This window comes from Colius striatus, chromosome 25, assembly GCF_028858725.1.
Source record: "Colius striatus isolate bColStr4 chromosome 25, bColStr4.1.hap1, whole genome shotgun sequence".
Taxonomy (NCBI): domain Eukaryota; kingdom Metazoa; phylum Chordata; class Aves; order Coliiformes; family Coliidae; genus Colius; species Colius striatus.
Genome location: NC_084783.1, coordinates 1,036,563 through 1,057,217, shown reverse-complemented (window position 1 = coordinate 1,057,217; position 20,655 = coordinate 1,036,563). Strand labels below are relative to the sequence as shown.

The 20,655-nt window shown below is 51.6% G+C and overlaps 1 protein-coding gene across 5 annotated transcripts in view; it reads right to left on the bottom strand.

Moving 5' to 3' along the window:
- The window catches only part of PTPRS (protein tyrosine phosphatase receptor type S), a 154,349-nt gene that overhangs the window by 34,419 nt on the left and 99,275 nt on the right, over positions 1 to 20,655 (bottom strand). For all 5 annotated transcript variants that reach the window (XM_062015199.1, XM_062015202.1, XM_062015201.1 and 2 more), the window contains exons 7-12: positions 14,304 to 14,573; positions 11,708 to 12,289; positions 10,736 to 10,869; positions 10,435 to 10,579; positions 4,184 to 4,489; positions 2,074 to 2,267 (exon numbers count right to left, since the gene is read on the bottom strand). In XM_062015199.1, the coding sequence (XP_061871183.1) occupies positions 2,074 to 2,267; positions 4,184 to 4,489; positions 10,435 to 10,579; positions 10,736 to 10,869; positions 11,708 to 12,289; positions 14,304 to 14,573 (1,631 nt within the window). The remainder of the gene's footprint in view (positions 1 to 2,073; positions 2,268 to 4,183; positions 4,490 to 10,434; positions 10,580 to 10,735; positions 10,870 to 11,707; positions 12,290 to 14,303; positions 14,574 to 20,655) is intronic.

The window sequence follows — 20,655 nt, the reverse complement described above, 5'->3', positions numbered from 1 at the left end:
ATGCAGGTGCATACACAGGGGTAGATCTCTCCTCCTCGCAGGAGTCTCAGCCCTTTTCAAGCATGCAGGAACATTCATTGAATCTGAAGCCATGAGACACTCTGGGTAGCTGTGGCAGGTTGGCAGGAGGGTGAGAACCACACACCCCCCTGGCTGCAAACAGACCCTCTGTGATCACAGTGTGTCTGCAGGGCCCTGGCTCTACGTGTTCTCTGCCAGATCTACCTCTCACACGTTCCCCATCCCAACACAAACTCCTTCAGCCACACCAAAGTGGTTTTGCTCTCTTCAAAGTGTTCCTCTTCACTATGCAGCCTCAGTGGTTTCAGGGAGATTACATTTTTTTGCTGTTACCCTTCTCTGAGATGCTTTTTAATGCCTTCCCAATATTAAAGGGATTGCTTCAAAGCAAAGTGCAAGACGACATTTTCTGCTTGCACACTAAAGCTCTCTCCTAAATCCCCAACTCCCTCCTTCCCCCATCCTCTATCAGCCTCACCACACCTGGCTCCCAAGAGCTTTTGTTAGAAGAATGGCCTCAAGAACAGCCAGCCCTTCCCCATGAAGTATTCAGCCCCTCAAAGGGCTGTGTTGTAAAAGGAATACCCATGCTAAATCAAACAGGATGAGAGCATATGCAGCAGGGTTTTCTCCAAGGCCCTGAAAGGGAGGGAGATGTGGATGTTGTGCATGTTTTATGGCCTCCCTCTTTCCTCACCTTCCACTGGCCCTTTGTGCTTTCAATACTGTATCTCAGAGCAGCACTTGGGAAGAATATGCTGGTCCTGAAAACATTGGTATTGCCCCCAAAACTGAGAGAGGAGGGGAGCAGCAGAACTCCAAAACAGTGGGATTTTGATCAACAAGTTTGGAAGCCATTAGCTACAGTGCCAGGTCTCCCAGAAGCCAAGGAACCTGTTCTGCTTTCACACTTGCCACTGAGTTTTACCAAGATTTTAGGGAAGAGGCATTGTCTTTGCTGTGACTCAGTTTCTGCACCTGTAAAAGTGAGGCCCCTCACTTTCGTAGGGCACTTGGTGATGGCATTATCTTAGGAGCCTGCCATCCCAAGGAGGAGATGCTTTCTCCTACTGCTTGGTAACTTCAGCATTTTCACAGAAGGAGCAAATACCAAACAGCCAAGTTGATTTTAAGGTCTACTTAAAAGGTAAAGGAGCCAAAACAGCAATTCAGTGTTTTGTATCAACAAGTAGCTAAGAATCCTGGCTCCCTTTAAGGGAACAAAGCATTTGTTCATGCCCTGAGAGCTTGGGGCTTTGATAGATCAGAGGTGCTTGCAGACCAGCCCATCTTTAAAAGCCTGTGTTCAAGGCAGTCCCAAATTCAACAGCCCAGACTCATCTTTCCTTCAGAGCCGAGGGGAAAGCCCTGCAGTACTGCTGCGTGCTGACAGACTACACAACCACACAGGGTCACAGAGCAGAGAGAACAGGGCAGGGACAATGCATGGGAACACCACCAACAGGCTTTAAAACAGGCACACTAGCACTGCAAAAACACTCAAGGGAAAGGAAAATCTCACAGCAGGGCAGGAAATGGGAGAAGGGGATGGACAGAAGCAGCACGGGGAGTTGTTAATGTTTTACTTACGTATTCAGCAGTGTCATCTGTTTCCCACTGGGCAGAGAACAAGAGAGGTTTTGCACATGAGAATACAAGAGGGGAAAGAAGGGAAAGACAGAGACACAGTGTGAGGAAGGAGCCCCTGAGCAAGCAGCCACACAAGGTCAGAAGTTACCAGGCCAGCACGAAGGAAGAAGTGGAGTGGGAGAAATTAGTAGATTCCACTATGGCCTTTGCCTGTCTTAACAGATTCCCCAGACACAGGGAGGATGGATGGTATTTAGTTCAGTGCAGGGACAGCAGTTCACACTCTTCCACAACAGCTATTGTCTGCAACCGAGCTGCAGAAAGACAACAGGTTCCTCATCACAGAGACTCTGCTTCCTCCAGTTCAGCCGCTCGAGACGAGCCGAGGTGGCCGCAGCACCCACCCCTCAAACCTCCCACGAGACAACAGAGGAGTTTAGGAGCAGGAGGTGAGCCTCTTACCTGGGCATCAGCCAGCATGATGTCCTTGATGTGTGGAAGCCCCCTGGCCTCTCCGTTCTCCATACGGACGTAGTGCACCTGGTAGCCGCGGATCTGGCCGTGCTGGCGGCTCTGCACGGGCGAGCGCCAGAACACCTGGATGGCCGTGGAGTTGAGCACCTCAACCTCCACCTTGCGTGGAGGAGCGCTGGGCACTGCGAGGGAGGGAACAAAGGGAGGGAGTCACTTGGGCCTTTCGACCCTCAGGCCTGTCACTTCACCTGTGGGACATCACACACACACACATGCTGAAGGTATAGACCTAAAGGAGGGGGAGACTTAGAGATGCCCTGATCTGCTGCTGGACTTTATTCAGAGGAACAGGGAAGAAGTTCTGGAGGAGCTAATCTGAGTGGCTCAGAGGTATGGAGGGAAACAGGTGCATCTTGTAGACCTCTCGTTCTTCCCTTGTGCTGAAAGGCTGAGGGAGCTGGGGCTCTGCAGCTTGGAGACTGAGGGGTGAGCTCACTCATGGTTATAGATCCATCAAGGGTGGGTGTGAGGAGGCTGGAGCCAGGCTGTGCTCAGTGATGGCCAATGACAGGACAAGGGGCAACAAGCTGGAACAGGAGAGGTTCCAAAGCAACACAAGGAAGAGTTTCCTCCCTGTTGAGGTGAGGGAGCACTGGCAGGGGCTGCCCAGATGGGCTGTGGAGTCTCCTCCTCTGAGGACATTCAAACTCAGCTGGATGAGCTCCTGTGTGATCTACTTTAGCTGCTCCTGCTCTGGTAGGGGGTTGCACTGGATGAGCTTTCCAAGTCCCTTCCAACCCTTGAGATTCTGTGATTCCACAGGTTCCTTTGTCCTCAGTTTGCTCATTCTGAAGAACCATACAGTTCCAGATCACACTCTGAGGGCAAAGCTAATTTCTAATGAGCCACAGAAGCTCTGGTCCTGCCTGAGGGATCATAAAATCCCTGAATGGTGGGGCTGGAAGGGCCCTGCAGAGCTGCTCCAGTCCCAGCCCCTGCTCCAGCAGGTTCCCCTGGCTCAGGGGGCACAGGAACGTGTCCAGGTGGGGTTGGAAACCTCCTGAGCAGGAGCCTCCACACCCTCCCTGGGCAGAAACGGGATGCTGGATTGGAGAGGATGCAGAAGGGGACTTGCCCTTGGAGTTCCCCCATCTCTCAGGCAGGGCAGGTGGGTTGGTGGTTACAGCTGCTGTCAGAGACGTCTCAGGTGGAATCTGGGCTGAACTTTTGGAAAATAATAAAGTCAATGCTAATACTAATGGGCATGATGGCTTCATCTGCACGAAACCCACGCTTTGCAGCAAGGGGTCCTCTCACTCAGCTGTGGGCACTCAGGGAAACAGGATCCCACAATGGGGACAAACCTGCTGGGTTTTTAAAACCCTCTTTTTATTTGGCTTGGAGGATGAAATCTGACAAGTTTGGAATTGACTGATGTTATTTACTTCACCTCTATTACTGGAGTGTCCTACCTCTCCCTCCCTGCACACACACACACCTTTATTTCCCTGGCTTTGTTTTACTGGGGAAATACCAGGGAAAATCAAGTCTTGCTGTTCCTGTTTGTGCTCAAAGTCTCTGAGCTGGGCCGTTGAAGTGGTGTCAAAACTCCTGGGCACTGAAGGTTTTTGGCAACTTTGAGTTTCTGCCTTTCTACCACTAACCAAAACTCTGCCTTGAAGCAGAGTCAGTGACGAGGAAGGTGTGGGAAGAGCTCTCAACGTGCTTTCTGGCAGCAATCGTCTCCTCCGATTCCATCTCCTTCCTGCCTCAGCTGCTTCCTCGCTCAGTAAGAGCATCTTTTCAGGAAAAGTGGTGCAGCCAAGGCTCAGAGGCTTGGTACTAAAGAAACCTCTGATTAAAACCTCTACCTGAGAGGGAAGGACAACCCCACAGACCCGAGGGGCGCGGGGAGACGGCAGCAGAAGGAGCAGAAGGAAGCGTGTCAAGGCTCTGCGCCGTTGCTTTTGCACCACACCTTCTCACCACACGAGAAGGGACGTGCCAACGTGGGAAAAAGCCCACTCCAGGGACACACATTCCCCAGGGAGGGGGAAAACTGGAGAGAGAAAAAACAACCCAGACAAAGTGCAATTACCATCTTCATCGGTGCGGACGATGACTGGCGAGCTCTCTGGGCCCGGCCCCACCTCCGTGTGAGCCACCACGGTGACGCGATACTCTGTCCATTTCTCCAGGGATTCCAGGAGGATCTGACTGGTGCTTGGGGGGATATCATTCACCTCCTTAAGCTCCGTGTCCTCAGAATCCAGGGCTCGATAGTAGACGCTGTATCCAGCCAGGATGCCGTTCTGGCTCTCAGCCGGAGGCGGCCGCCAACTTACCAGAATGGCGGTGGATCTGGTGCTGACGCATTTTACGTCTTGAGGGGGGGCAGACGGTTCTAGGAGGGGGGGGAAAATTCAGGAGGGAAAGGGAAGAAGGGGAGGGGGTGAGGGTGGGGAGGGGGGGTGGGGAGGGGGAAAGGAAGGGAGAAGGGGAAAAAAACAAAAACAAACAAAAGATGGGAAAGATAAAAAAGAAAAAACACAAAAAAGGAAACCAAAAACCAAGCGAAAACCAAGGAAAATGGCAACCAAAAGGCTAAAAGTAAAATGTACAAAAGTTTGGTTTAGGAAGATGAAGTTAAAAAAGGAGACAGCTTTCTGTTGGTGTCTTTGTTTTTTTTGCTGTTGTAGGGTTTCTTTTTAAATCAAAAAGGGGGAAAAAAAGCCCAACTAACCAAGTAAAAAAGCCAAAGGAAATGAAATGGGGCATCAAAAGGGAAATGTTCGAAAGCAAAGGGCTGAAACAGCACGTGGGCTGGCCAGGAGGGCTCCTGCTGCTTCTGCTAAGTGTCCCTGGCACAAAACTACACACCCAGCTTCACCCTCTAAAAGACCTTTCCTTTAGCTCCCTGTTTTATAGCAGTCTGGCAAACCCTGCCCTGCCTGCTAAAGCGCTTCCTTCCAAACTGCAGCCTCTGGGATCTTGGATTGCTTTGAAGGGATCTGTGGAAAGGAAGTAAGAAGAGCCAATCTTGGGCCAGGAGGTTTAAAATGTAAGAGTCTGTACCTCCAGGTGGAAGTTATTAGTCATCCACAGACAGAAGGAGGTGAAAGACCACGGTGGTAATGCCCAGGATACTGCCAATCAATGAGCACACGAGGTGTTCAGATAGGATTGGAGAGAAAAGCCTTGCAAAGGGGTGAGGCAGCAGCTTTGCTGAGGTGTTCAGGTACTCTGTGGGGTTTTCAGAAGTGGCAGCAGCTCTGTGTCCTGCTGCACCCACCCTGAACTACATCAGGGTATTTCTGCCAGTCCCAGGAGAACACTTTTGGAGATGTGTTCCCGTGATGGCAGCAGCCAACTGTCTAAGGGCTGACTCTCAGGAGATGGGGAAGGTGTAAACCACAGCTTTCTAGTGCAGGGCTGCTCACTTCAGTGTTTACTGCAGGTAATTTTTAGCCTTGCCTGCTCAGTAGGAAGCAGGAGGCTGACACCAGCTCCATCAGACACTACGTGCCGTGGTGCACACTGCCGTGGCTGTGGCCTGAGGAAACACAGCTTTGCTGATGGAGAATGCCACGGCTCTGAGACCTTGGTGAAGCCTGAGCATAGAGAATGCCTCAAACTGTACCCTGGGGCACTTTGGAGAATCTCAGACCAGGCTTCTTTCCCTCACTAATTACAAGCAATCAGCCCAGGGAAGCAGAGAGAGTGATACATTTTCAAAGCAACTCTGCAAATCTAATCTCACCCAATAGAGTCAAACTGCAATCAACAGCTCTTAACACTGCCAGGAACTGGGGTGTCCTTTTAAGCCCCTTAAAGCATCACCTGCAGGAAGCACAGGAGTAGATAAATGCTGGTCATTATTTCTCATTCCCCTGTTGCTTTTTAATCAAGAAAAAGCTCTTTGACTGAGGAAACCTCTCACTCCCAATTCCTGAGCCACAAACAGATGTTTAGGCCCAGCTTGCCTCGAGGGCTCTGCTAAACCAAGGCACGCTCAGCCCACTTTGGGCTTGTGAAAGCCACATGCTGTACATAAGCCCCCATTAAACAGTGGGTTTAGCAGAAAGGGCAAAGACAGTCTTTACACTGCAGGGCTGAGCACTCTGTCCAGTGGGACATTTTGGGTGTTGTCCTCCTATTTTCATGCTTTTTTGCTACAGTTTGGTTGTATTTAAAATGACAGAATGAAAGCCTTATCATCAGAAGCCTCCCTGCAGAGGGTGGTGGTCCCTGGCCATGGCTAGCCACGCAAAAATCACACCAAACATGTCAAACAAACCAAAGCAAAAGGAACAAAAGTGGAAAACAAAACAGAAATCAAGCCAGTCATTTGAAACAAACAAAAGAACCCATCAGAAAGGAAATCATAATAACAAAATAATACTGATATAAAAAGTGACTCCTTCCAGAACACTCCCAGCCAGTTTACCTACCTTCCACGCTTCAACTGCTAACTTACAAGACTTTCTTACGAGAGAACAAGAGAAACTGAGCTACGAGGCCAGACCAAGCTCCTGGTGGGTTTCTGCACATGACTGGCTTTTAAAATGCCACACTGCCCCACTGCTAGCCCCCCTGATCGAGTTACTTGCCCCCTGCCAGCACAACCCTAGCTGTTGCAGCAATGGCAATTTTGGACCCCAATCTGTTCCCTTTTGCTAAGTTACCTCTACAGAGAGCAAAGAGCAGGGTGGCAGATCCCCACTGATGGATCTCCTTCCCTCTTTAGCTCTCTCCAGCTGCGGTGATTGATGCAGCACCATCAGAATGGAGGTGCACTGCTCCTTCCCACAACCCAGGAGCAGCTCAAGTTGCTTTCAGGGTATGGAGGAAAAGACTCAGCCCTCTTCCCACGCCTGCCACGAAGCTGTTCCCTTCGTTTGTCCTCCCCATCAGGGGCTGGCAGCGTTAAAAGCCACCTTTCCTGCTTAGCAGTCCAGCCAAAAGCCACCAGAGCTGAGAAACCCACTGCAGAGAGGGTCTGACCTGACCTACCCTTTCCATCCTGAAACTGATTATGAAAGCCCCAGTAAGCAGAGCAGGAGCTCCAGCTGGCACTTGGGTTCACTGTTTGCACTGGGCATGGTCACGCTTGCTCGCTCACTCACCCTCTATGCTCCAGCACAGGGACCTACTGAGAGGCCCTGGAGCCAGGCCTCCTTTTTGGGATGGTTTGCACTTTCTCTTGGTCAAAAAGGCATGGTGGGTGAGCGGGTGGGTTGGGTGGGTGATGGGGAGGAAGGCCCAGATGCCACCCAGACCTCCTCCCCGGCACTCTCATCGATTCCAGCACCTGGATGAAAACAGCCACCAAGTGCTGGCTGGCCATACTGGACACACACCTCGGGGAGCTCATGGCACTGGGAGTTTCCTTCACAATCCAGCCCAACCTGCGGGACCCTGGAGACCTGGAGCACGTGCGTGGGGCCAGCGCCGAGGAGGCAAACGCCTCAGCTCTCTGCGAGCCCACCTCTGCCACCAGCCCCTTTGCTGCAAAGGGAGCCACAGCAAGAGGAAAGAGCCTTCCCCCCCCCAGCCAGGAGATGATCATCTTTGCCTGCTGGCCTCTTGTGTTTTAGCATGCAGCCAGCTCTTTGGGAAGCTCTGCCCCTGGGGCTCCAGGACGTCCAGCTCACGGGTGCTCGTGAGCCTGCAGCGACAGGGTGGGCTGTGTTTGTGAATCCGCTTGAGACCAGCCAGTACTCACCTGAGCTGCATCTTTTACATGCTTTAAAGTTGACTGTCCAAGCCACAAGAATGACCCTTACTGACCTTGTAACAATACATTGTTTTTTAACCCTTTAGGTACCACAGACTTTGCCATAGGTTTCGTTCGCTTGGTATACTGTGAGGAGAGGGGGAAGGGAAGGAGAGCAGAGCTACTGGGTGGGGGAAATAGCCCTTCTTAGGAACAGAGGGCAAGAAAGCCTCATTGTTCCCCTAGACCTGCACATGCAGCCTCCCAGCACCCACCCTGCCACCCCTGTCTGTCCATTCACGCTTTGCACTCTGCAATTTCTGAGTAGGAGAGTTGCCAAGGAGCCCTGGGGAAGTCCTGGCTAGTCAGGAAGGACAAAGGAGCTTCCTCCAACCATGAGAAGCTTGTCATTTTCGCTTTACAATCTACGTCTCTGGTACTTGAAGAGTTAAAACCCAGCTACTTCAAGAAGAAAAAGATACTTTACCTTTAGTTTAATGGATTTTACTTTGGTTATGATGCTGAGGAGGAGGCACCCTGGCAGGGAGGTGGAGGGTGGAAGGGTGTGCAGTGCAGGGAGGGCTGCGGCATGCAGGCACATGCTTGCCAGCTGAGCTGGGGAGGGGGAAGAGCACCGAGCGCCTTGGGGGGCTGTGGGGGGCTGTGGGGGGAAGGAGGAGAGGCTGTGCTGTTGCAGAAACAAGATGCCATCGTGGTGTGAAACCGCCCAGCAAGTGACAGACAGACAGAGAGCAGGGAGCTGGTTTCATCGGGCTGTGAGAGCATGCAGGCAGGCAGGCAGGCAGCAGAAGAGAACAGAGAGCATGGAGCAGGCTGAAGAGGAGCTGAACAGAAAAGGAGCTGCAGAGGGAAGACACAAAAGCCTGTCCCGAGCCAGAAGGTCTGTGAGCCGAAGGATGTCACCCGGACCAGGGAGAATTGACTCGTTCCTCCAACAGCCAGCCAGGAAAAAAATGTTTCACTGTGTTACAGGACACTGACAGCTCCCAGCTGATGTTCTGTTACAGTCAGGAAACTACCTCTATGAAAGCTGAGCTACAGAGAAATAAACCAGGCCTCATTCTGGGCAGGTGCCAAGTTAGAAAAAGCCCCAAAGCCTTCCCCTTTCCCACATCCCCTTCTCTCCACCTCTGAGGGAAAGATTTCCAGTGTCACTAAGCCCTCCTGCCATCAGCTCCCACACCCCTCTTCCACACTGTTTATACCCAAGCAGAAAGCACAAACCCCAGACCCTCTTCTCCTCCCATCCCCATTGAATCTCAAGGAGGGAAACCCCTTGGAAAACCAAAGCAGAGTGTGAGTTAAGTTTGACACTTAATATTGCAGGTCCTGTCAGTTCATTTTCCCCCACCCCACAGTGATGCTCCCTCTGTCAGTACCACACTGGGATCAGAACCAGCAGATGTGCAGCAGATTCAGGAGAGGATTTGCTTTTGATACAGAGAGAGAGTAAAGAAAAAAGACCAAAAAAAGGCAAAAAAAGGGGAAAAAACATTTGCAGGAAAGACGAAAACAGAGTATCTTTGAATAGACTGGAGGCCTGAGAAAGCCCCAGAAAGGAATTCTGCCTATGCAGAGACAGACTCCTCTTTCCTCCCGCTCCTGAGGGGAGAGAAAGAGGAGAGAAACAGGGGAAGAGAGACAGCAGGACGTGACAATTCAAACAGAAGGATGGGGCAGGTGCCCAGTCCAGAGCCCGCTGCTGTCCCTTGTTAAGGGCTCTGAGGGATGGGAGCGGGCGCTCTCTCTCCTCACACTGCTGACCAGAGCCATTTCTGAGTTAGTTCTGCTCCCGGCTACTCCAAACTGCAGCGGAGTGATTTAGTAGAGATGAGAGGAGACAGAAAACACAAAGAACAGCTGCCACAGCCACTCATGCAGTGAGAAAAAAAAACCACCTCGTTTAAAAGCAAAGATCTGTGAAAAGCCCAGGTTGAAATATTGCCATCCAGGGTTATCGTCCCCAGGGCAACAGCAAAGGGAGACAATCCATTAAACTAAAACCAGCACGTTTTGGTTGCACAGGCTCCATCCTGGTGTCATTTCCATCCCCCCCACAGCCTCCTCATGACTCCTCTCTCTCCTGTCCCGCTCTGCCGGAGCCCGAGTGGGGCCGTTGCCGGCGCTCGCTGGGCCCGCGGCGCTTCCTCCCCGCAGCCACCCAGCCGCTCACAGCAAAGAGCACGGGAACTGCTTCTCCCCAAAGGCTGGTGACAACGTTGGGACTTTGGATTAATCACCTTCCCTTCTCCTCTTCCTCCCAGTTTCCCCCCTGCCTGTGCCCCGCTTTGTGCTGGCGGGCGGGCGGGCTGCTGCGTGACGGTGGGGTGCTGTCCCCCCTGAGCATGCTCAGCACCAAGGCCTTCATCAACAAACTCTTCTTCACCCCATCAAGTGGATGGTGTTATCTGACCACCCAACACCCCCCCACAAAGCACGAACCACCTCTGTTTTTCAGTCACACCTCCGAAGGTGCCCCCCAACACCCCCTCCCAGACGAGCCCCAGACGTGTGAAACGGCCGCCCCACAGCTCCGTACCCCTGTGCCCACCATCTCTGGCTCCCTGACTGTCTTCCCCTCAGAGAAGGGTGGGAAAAGGAGAGACACCTACTAGACTGCAAGGTGCGCTCTCGGACCTCCGGGGTGAAGGCCCCCAGGCCCAGAGCCGAGCGGGCCGCCAGCCGGAAGACATACTCAGTGTTGGGCTTCAGGCCTTCCACGGTGAAGGACGTCGTTGGCTCAAAGTTCCTTGGCACCTGAGGTGGGTGAGGAGAGGGGAAGGAAAAGAATAAAACCAAACAAAAAGGAGCAGAGGGGAGCCCAGAGCCCTTCCCTCAGCCACCTCGGGGAATGGAGGGCTGGGATGCTCCCTCAGGGCCCCAGCCCGCTGCGTTGCTCCTCTCCAGCCTCACCTCCTTGCCGTGGTCTCCTTCCTTATAGAGGAGCTCGTACTTCACTACGATCTCCTGGCGGGGAGGGCTCCAGGACAACACAATGCTCGTCTCTGTCTTGGCTTCTGCTCGGAAGTTCATGGGCTGCCCGGGAACTGACACACAGAAGGAGCCGACGGGGCAGAGGAGACGAGATGAGAGAGAGGAAAACCACGTTAACTTGGCTAATTAGAAGGCTCCTATCCTGTCTCCTTCAAAGCCAGCACGTGAAGAGCACTTCAGCAGCAAAACACCGTGCTGCAGGCCCTTCTCTTAAAGCAGTGGAGGGTTAAATCCCACTGCAGGACTCGACCATGTCCAGAACTCCTGCTGGTAGAAGAGTCTTACTGGATCGTACATCTGTGTTTGCCAGTGCAGAAAATACAGCCCTTGCCATTAACCCTCAGCAGTAAAAGATTCTGGAAGCAGGAAGCCCATGAGCAGCCCATGGAGGACAGAGTCTCCTCACCAGCACTCCATGTCATAAGCACAGCCCCCGAAAGCATGCTGGGTGACATTTGTCTCAGCTCAACACAATAAGACAAAATAAGGCTAATTCCTCACTCATTTCTGAAAAGGCAGCTTCTGGGTACTTTAAGGCAGCTTCAGCTTCACCATTGCCTGGGCACTGAGTGTTTTTAGGTCTATTAAAGACATTTAGAAACTGGAAGCAGTAAGACACCTCGCTTAGAAAAGTGGCACAGCAGAAATGGATTCTCTTTTGCGTGACTGCTTGCCTCACCCATTTAAGCAACAACCTCTCTGAGGGAAGAAGAGATCAGAAACCATGCACCAGGCCCTCTGTCCCCAGCCACTGATCCAAGCTTTCTCCCAGAAAGTTACTTGTCTTTTACCCAAACTGAATGAATGAAGAGGAAATCGCTGTGGTGACACAGCAAACACCTCTCCCTCCTGCAGCCCAGCGCATCCAGGCTCAGTGCCACAAGTGCTCACCTCCTTGCTGTGTCTTAACCTGGATGGGGTCGGAAAGAGGCCCATCTCCCACGGAGGTGAAGGCCAGGACCCGGACTGTGTAGGTTTCATCCTCCAGAAGGCTGCCCACGGTGGTCAGCAGGCTGTCATCCACATTGTGCTTCTGCCAGTTGCTGACGGGCTGGTCGGGCTCCATGGTGTAATACACGCGATAGCCACGGATCTGCCCGTTGGGCTCCACCGGTTCCTCCCACTGGATGATCATGGTGGTGCTGCTCAGCATCCGGCCCTGCACGTTCCGGGGGGCACTGGCAGGAGCTTGTTCCCCTGTGCGAGTGACGACCGACTCGCTGGGAGGCCCCTGCCCAATGCTGTTGACCGCAGAGACCCAGATCTCGTACTCGGAGTTGGGGCTGAGCCCCCCGATGCTGTAGCGCGTGGTGGTGATGTCCTCTTTGATCTGATACGGTCCGTCCTGGCTTTTAGACTTGTACTCAATGACATAGTAGGACACGGGGTCTGGATTTCCAGAGTCCCAGGTGATGGTGATACTCGTTGCTGTCGTCTCTGTCACCACTGGAGTCCCAGGAGCCTTGGGGAGTGCTGAGAATCAGGAAGAACAGGCATTTTAAATAAACCCACATGTGCTGAAATGGTGCCTAATTGGGCTTAGTTAGGGCTGCAGGAGCCAGAGGCACAGTCCCAATCAGCTCGCTACAGCGCCGCTGAAATATTATGAACCTAGTTATCCACTCTATTATCCTCCTTAAACTGCTCCATCAAAAGGAAAGCGTTCAGCTAAACATCTGGAGTCATCAGTGCAGACTTCAGCTGCACATCCCACGGCGCTCAGGAAGAGCGGTTTCGCCGCGGCTCCTTCCCGGCACGCCAGCGGAGCTTCCGCAACGGCTCCGGCGCTGCCGGCCCTGCCACGCTCTGCAGGTCACCCAGCGCTGCTGACTGGGCACCCAAACCCTCGGGCTGCTTCCTCCCAAGCCACACATGGGTATCAGTGCTCATCTCCCCTGTCCCTCATCCAGGAGACGCCGGAGGCCGCACGTTACGTGTCAGGAGCCTCTGGCAGCGAGCCTTACGTGCTCTCCTCACTACACACTTCAGACCTTTCCAACTTCATCTTCTTGAGTGCTTCTAAAACTCTAACTTCTCATTTCATCTTCCGCCCAGGGAAGACTGGAGATGTTTTACACGCAGGAGCATAAGGGGGAATAGAATACAAGTAAAATCACAACAGGCAGAAGGTACCAGCAGGGCAAGATTCCCCCATCTGAGGAGACAGGAGAGATGGAAGCAGCAGCAACGTATCTTACCACAGCAGCTTCTCAAATTGATGTGATATGACAGGAAAAAAGGGGAAGGAAGAAAATACTCAGGAAAATAAAGAGCACCTCAGTCCAGCCCCAGGCATCCTTCTGCTAGCACGTGAGCCCGCTCCCTGTGCAAGGGCCCCAGACGGCGTCACGTCAAGACTCACTAGTCCCTCCTCGTCTCTGTTGTCAGGCTTTCCTCAGACACATGCACTGATACAACAGGACTGTTTTACTTCAGCTCTCCCCTTCTCCAAAGCGTTCCTCCTCTCCCCACTGCCCCCACCACCCACATCCTTTCCAACCCCACATCCCTTGTGGGCAATGCCATCGCTCAGAGCAGACACCAGCTCAGACAAAGAGCTCTACACTCACCCAACCACAGGGGCATCCTGCTTGGGTTTTAATACTCCCCTGCTGAGGACAGAATAGATTGAAGATTGCACCCGTGCTCCTCTTGGGAACTGCTAGCTGGAAGCTGGGGTTATTCCCCTTCTTGCTGAGGCAACAACGGCCACTAAGATGCTGGAACTAGGCTCTACTGCAAGGGTACACATGCCAGAGATCCTCAGGGCCTTGGCTGAATCTCTAACCTTGGAACAGGACGGCATGCAGGCTTCAAGCCATCCAAGGCTCCTTGCAAACTGCCCAGCCAGCCTCACATCCCAGGACAGAACCAAGCATGCAGGGCTTGGGATCAGTTTTCTTCATAACAGCTCGGTTGTCCTGAAGCGAGGAAAGATCTCAAGCCACGAGCTTCTCCCTCACTGTGGACTTCTTTGCGGGTGGGATCCCCAAAGGCACATGCACAGATCCCAGCACAGGCCACTTGTGCACAAGTTGTGTCTCCCTGCTCGTGCCCACACACCTTTGCATGTCCATACAGGCTCGTAGCAACACAGACCTACACACATGCAGCCAGGCACCCACATGCCCGTACAGCCACGGTGCTCCTTCTCTCATGCACACACACTCATGCACCATGACCTTGACACGTGCAGAACTGACACACAGGCAGAGACAGGCACCCACAGAGCCACACAGAGACATCCCCACTCATGCACTGCCAGGCACAACCACGGGCTCCACAGATGCTCCCATGCACAGACACGACACGGGCTCACAATTGCTTTGCACACGTCCTTGGATGCTCTGTTGCCACCAAACAACATGCCCTGCACATCTGCACACGCTTGTGCATGCACCCACCTGCAGACATGCAGCCAGGGACCTCCCCCTCCCAACCCCCTCCCCACGCACTCGCTCACGCAGCCCTGCTCACGCTCTCTTACATTTCACCGTGATCTGAGCAACTGCTTCTATGACTCCCAGACTGGACATGGCCACACACGTGTAGTTGGCTGAATCCTTGACATCCGTGAGCTCCAAGACATTACGGCCCACGGGCATGTCATCCTCAGGCGTCAGGTCCTCTGCTCCCTGCATCCACTTGACGTATGGCATGGGAGAACCCACGGCCACGCAGGTGATGTTGACGTTGCCCCCGGGCATGATTTCGTGGCTGACGGGTAAGATGGAGAAGCGCGGGGCCACACGGCGAACTGTGGACGAGACGCACAGAGGTAACACAAAAACAAAACCAAAAAGCAAACCAAAAAGCAAAATGAAAACAGCAACGAAAAGGAAAAAAAAAGGGGGGGGGGAAATCAAACATCAAAAAAGAGAGAGAAAGGAATAAAGAAAGAAATAAAAGAGAGGGGGGAGAAAAAAGAGCAAAAAGATAAATACAGATGGGGTTTGTCAGGTTATTTTCTTCCTTCATTGAAAACAAAACGAAACAAAAACCCAAAGGAAAGGAAAACCAACCAGAAATCAATCAGAAAGCAAAAACCAAAAGGAAATGAAAACTTGAAAGGAATTTTTACTTCACAAACAATATATAGAATATAGACATAAAAGCGGAATTTCATAGCAACAGGGTTCCATTGATCAAGATTAGACCCATCACAGCACAGATAAATACACAAAAATTTATTAGCAATTTCTCATCTTTACTGGCAAGAGCTGGCACTGAACAAAAATCTCCTCCAGAGCTGCTGGGGTCCCCAGCTCCCCGCCCCGGGAAACCTGCTCCAACCCCTTTGCCGGTGGAATCTGACTCCCAGAGCACCTTCTGCCACGGCAGAACACGCCAGCCCCTCCGGCAGCACGGCCCAGGACGGGTCCCCAGCCATGGAGAGGGGCTGCGCCGTGCCCCAGGGATGCTGCAGAGCTGGGCTGCTGGCAGGGAGGAGGCTGGGATGGAGATGGAAGCTTCTCAAGGTTTTACCTTGTTGGACCCCAGAGAATTCAACCAAGAGAGAAGGATCACATCCCCAGGTGCCAGAGAGGTGCCACTTGAAGAGTAAAAAGTGGCATAAATGTAAGAAAAAATAGAAGGGAGGAGAGGGAGTCCCCGGAGCGGGACAGAATTTAGTGGGTGTGTGTGTGTGAGAGCCGCCCAGGGGGAGGCAAAGCCCCCTGGAGCGAGAGGCAGGGGCAAAAGATGAGAAACTCTAATGAAATTTTTGTGGTTTTCGGGTATAGAAACCCTAAGGAAGCCTCTTTAAGATCTGACACGGTTCCATCGATAGATGCAGCTCTCAGAGTCACAAACATCATGCAAAATAGGTAAAAGAGAGAGAGAGAGAGAGAGAGAGGAAAGAGAGAAGGAGAAAGAGAGGAAAATGCAGAGAAATCTCATTTCTGGGCGGCTAGCAAATGCCCACATGGATACTGGATAGAAAGTGAGCGACAGAGAAAGGAAGGAAGACAAGGAGAAGGAGAACAAGGAAGGGAAGGGAGAAAGAAGAGAAAGAGAGGGAGGGGAGGGGGAAACCCACTTTAATGCTGCATACTTTTTCTAGCTGATGTGACCCAATGTGGTGGCTCACATTGTCACATCTCAGCCCTGGCGGAATAATAAATAGAATAGAATTAATAAGAAAAACAAGGTAATGAAACTGGGAACGTTGAGAAAACAGTGACATGTTCTGTGCATCTCCTTAGCAGAGAGGTGGATGCAGCTTCCAGACCTTACACAGGAAGAACATGGACGTAAAGGGGAGGGGTGAGGTTTCCTTGGCTCCATTTTCTGAACTAACTAAGCAAGGGCTGGTTGGCTGAGGGATGCTTTTCCTTCAGGCTTGAAAGCGAGGGAATGGACAAAGGGGAAAGGGGAGAGGATCAGACAGGCCCTAGGGAGGGAGCTGAGGGCAAGGTCCCACCCCACAAGCAAAGACAAGAGGGTTCAGATCCAGAGAAGATGCAGGCACAGCCACAGCCTGAGGAGAAAGGGAGAGCAGGGTTCCTCCAGCTCCACAGCCAGCCATGCAGTGAACTCCTCCCAGGAGAGTCAGGAGTGCTGGGGGCCTGCAGAAGTCTCTGTCCCTGCTGTTGTATTGCCAGGGAACCTCTGTGAACAAGCTCTCTAAAAACCCAGTGGCCGCAGCATCCATGCAAAAGCAGCGCAGAGGACATCAGAGCTCAGCCTGCCATCGCTCCTCCCAAGTCCTAGTGCCTTCAGATGGCCCCTGGAACTCATCCCTTGGGTTTTTCTGGTATTTATCTCCCACCCCACCTCCCTGGCTGCTGCCCCATGTTATGGAGCTTTTCAGATGGAAGGGCACTGCCAGGAGAGGCAGCGGCTGCTTCCCATTTAGTGGGGCTTTGTTAAACAGAAGCCAAACACAGCCCCAGCCTCTTCCTGCAGGCTGGTGGCGAGATGTTTTCAGAGGAAGGTGTGCTCTTCCCACCCTGCTAGGCAGAGACTTTTCTGCACAGTTACCAGCACCCAGAGGAAAAGGAGACTTCCAGATTTGTGGCATTAGGAGCTCAGAGATGTCAAAGGAGAATTCCTGCATGCATGGATTTGCAGAGAATGGAGAGTGTGCTCTCAGCTCCAGTGCAGCTGGGGAAAGGGCTGGTGTGGGAGGGACACTCACCTGGACACTAACACTAGAGGATGACTTGTAGCTTAGAGAAAGCTGTAAAGGGAGTCCCACGGCATTTGCACAACCTCAGGCACCGGCACTGACTCAAGGGACCAGGCAACATGCTCCTGTCACACTGCTATGGGAGACTTTCAGCCCTAGACATGAGGGTCCATCCCTATCACCTGCTCCATCCTTGTCCCTCTCTGCTTCAGGGGAGACCACGCTTCAGAAAATGGAGCCAGGTGAAGACCCCACCGGTCACAGTCTGAGACAACATGGAGAAAACTTGGAAAGAAACAAGTGGGATCAACATGCAGACAGATCTGGGGTGGGGATGACTCTTTTGAGGAGGGGCTGATATGTAACCTTCTGGAAAGGGGAGGCAAGGTGGGAAGAGGTGAGGAGAGATGGGGAGACATACACCGGCCAAGATCCGGTCAGCAAACAGCATCAACAGCAACAAACAACTGGCAGGTGGGATGCAAACACTGAGTTGTCATGGAAACAGAACAAGACAATTAATTCAAACCGAGGCTAATCACAAAGAAATCAAAGCAAACTGAAAGAGAAAGGAAAAGAAAGGAACACAAAAGGAAAAGTAAAGAAAGAAAAGGAGTAACAAACCAGAACCTAAGAACTGAAAAGCATCATCTGATGTATGGTGGAGTGCTGAGAATCGGAGTCTGAAGGGAACAGACTGCTGCTCCTGCGTGGTTTTGGGCAGGGAAGGGAAGAGATCCACTCACAAAACACAAGCTCAGGGCCCCAGAGCTGTGCAGAGCACCCTCACCAACAGCTGGGATGCAATTCTCCCCCCACCCTCCTCGCAGCACCCAGGGCTTCAGGTCAGCTTCGTGGGGGCTCAGGGCAGCATCACGTTTTGGTTGGTTTAATGGCTTTTGTCACCCTTAATTAAAAGGAAGCAGCCAGCCCAAAACAATGCACATCCTGCAAAAAGGGACAATTTGGATGAGGGTTAGTGGCTGGGCTTAATGCAAGACCAAGAGAGGCAGCAGCAGCCCTTTGTTGTGCATCCTGGTTTTGAAAAAAGCTACACACTCCTGTGTGCACAAATACACCAACATCCACACACCAGCCCAGGAGGTGAAAACAACTCCCATGTGACACGTTGGAGACCTCAGGGAGTCCCTGGATACATCCCTGCAATGGCTCAGGGCTGTGACTCTAGGAGCAAATACTTCCAGGGCTCATCTCTGGATATCAAGAAGCACCAGGCTGCTGTTTCTTTCAATTGCTAGGCAACTCTGATCAGGCTGTTGACATGAGATTTGTTCAAGCTGAGAATCTCTGGGTCAGTGTTTAAGGCCTTGAAGGAGGAGAGCAGTGGTGGACAGACAGCTTGAAGTGCAGCCAGAGATAGAATCAAGGACAGTTTCAGCTCTGGGTCCATCTGGGTTTTCACACAGCAGTGGAAAGAGGGAAATCTTACACATAAAAATACGGGGAAGAGATTCCTTCCGTTTTGTTATCCAACAAAGGGGCTGGAAAGAAAAGAATAACCACTCTCTGGAAAGGAAAAGTTGGGATGGGGCAGTCAGGGCTCTGCTTTATAGACACTTCACTAATACTTTCACCAATCTGTGGTGTCGAGAAGCACCCTCCCTGAGTTTCAGGGATGTTTGGTTTCCAGGACAGCTTTGTCAGACCTGTTTTACGAAGCCAACCTCGCATGCATACACAGATGTGCATGCTCCATGTGCAACATCTCCCCACATACACACACGAGCAGGCACACACAAACACATTTTCCATGGCCAAAGAACTCTCAGGAGCTTTTGTTTTTTTTCAAACAAGGATACAGCTTGTTACTGACAGAACAGGAGTTGAGAACTGGAGCTGGACATTCGTGATGCAAGTCAAAACTACTCGGAGGCACAAAAGCCATTTCTGAGGCACCAAAAGGTTTGGTAAGTGCAGTTAGTTATGAGTCTGTTTAATCCTGACTGTTGGGTGTTTCATGCAGGTAAATCTGCACCCCAGATTCTGCTTGACAGAAGTGTCATTAGAAACACAACAGACCCATAACTCTCTTGGAAAGCCAATTGGTTTTGTCGCTGCTCATGGACGCAGAGCTCAGCCCAGTTTGTGTTATGTGAGTGGCACTGTCGCTGCGTTACTCTTTCCAATCGACGTCACTAAGGCTCCCCACCACCATCACTCAGTTAAAAAGAGAGCTGGGGTCCACAAGGTGAGAGGTGTTTTTGAAAGGGACAGATTTTACAGACCTGATCGGAAGAGACACTGGGAGATCCAGGGTTGACTTTTGCAACACCAGAATCCATCCTTAAGATGTGTTCCCAGGACGCTGCTAGTGAGAGAAATCTGAGGACCAACCAACCAGTTTGTGCTGAGGAAACCCAGCGGTTCCACTTTTTTAAAGCCTCGTCCAGATTAGCTCAGGGGAGAAAAACGTTGGGGAGGAAGGAACGAGGTGGGGAAAAGGAGAAGGGACTGGACAAGGACCCGTCACTTCAAACCCCGATTCACATGAAACCAACTCAAAGAGAACCGGCGTTTTCGTAGCTCAAAGAAGAAATCAATCGAAAACAAAAAGGAAAGACCAAAAGAAATGTGAAGTGACTGGTTGAAAGCACCAAACAAAACCAAATGGTATTAAACATTTTGACACTCAGCAAGCTGCTGCTCCGAATGAGGTGAGAAGGCGGACATTATTGGCCATTTTGGTGAGACAGGAGTCATTCCGTCTTGCTCCAAAATGAGGAGGGGGTAAGGGAAAGGGTGCCAAAATAATGTGCAGCCTCTACATTATTAGTGAAGCTTAGATTACACCTGTCCTCCCCTCCCAAAAGGTGGTCAAGTCCCTGCCCCTGTGCTGGCCGTGCAGCCGCCTCTGCCTTCTCCCTGTCCCATTCCAATTGCCAGGTCATTCATTCCGCTGGGGCGAGACGCTGCTGGGGTTTGGATTTCCCACCTCCGTCCCTCCAGAGGACGAGATGCTGCCCTCCTCATGCCCACCTCCTTCCTCGTTTCCTTCACAGTAAATAAACATCAAGTAAGTAAATAGGTAGATACATAAAGAATGAGACCAAGGCTCGGAGCTGGTCTGGAGGAAATCCATTTCAACCTTTCCCAATCATCGTGACTTTTCCACACACCAGTTGAGTGACAGGCTGGCTCAACACCTCTGGTCTTTTGGAATTCTCAGGTTTTCTTTTTCCTGTTGCTTTTTTACAGGATTGAATAGGAAATAATCTGAGCCCAATAGGTTGTTGCTTTTTAGTTTTTCAAGCAGCTCTGCAATGGTCAAACACAGACGTCTCTGTTTGAGTTTGGTCAGTTTAATTTGACAAGGTGTAATCTAATGGTTTTTTTTTTTCACCCCTAAAACAAAGAGAACAGCGATGCAAAAGGTGTAAGAGACACAGGCAGGCAGAGATTTTGAGATCAGTACAGCACAGTGTTCCTGCAAAGTGCCCTCTATAGAGAGATAAACATACACAGACATATACAGAGTTTTGGTTTGGGTGTTTTGGTTTTGGGGGGGTGGCTTTTTGTATCCATTTCCATTTCCTGATAACCCTTGAGAAATCCTTCTGCAGAAACACAGCAAAGTCGCTTTTGGTTTGCTTGCTTTGGTTTTGAACTAGAATTTCAGAGCTGAGGACACCCCAAAACATGGGACAGGGCACTCCCCCACCCACAGAAGTGCTCATGTGAATGCTCCCAG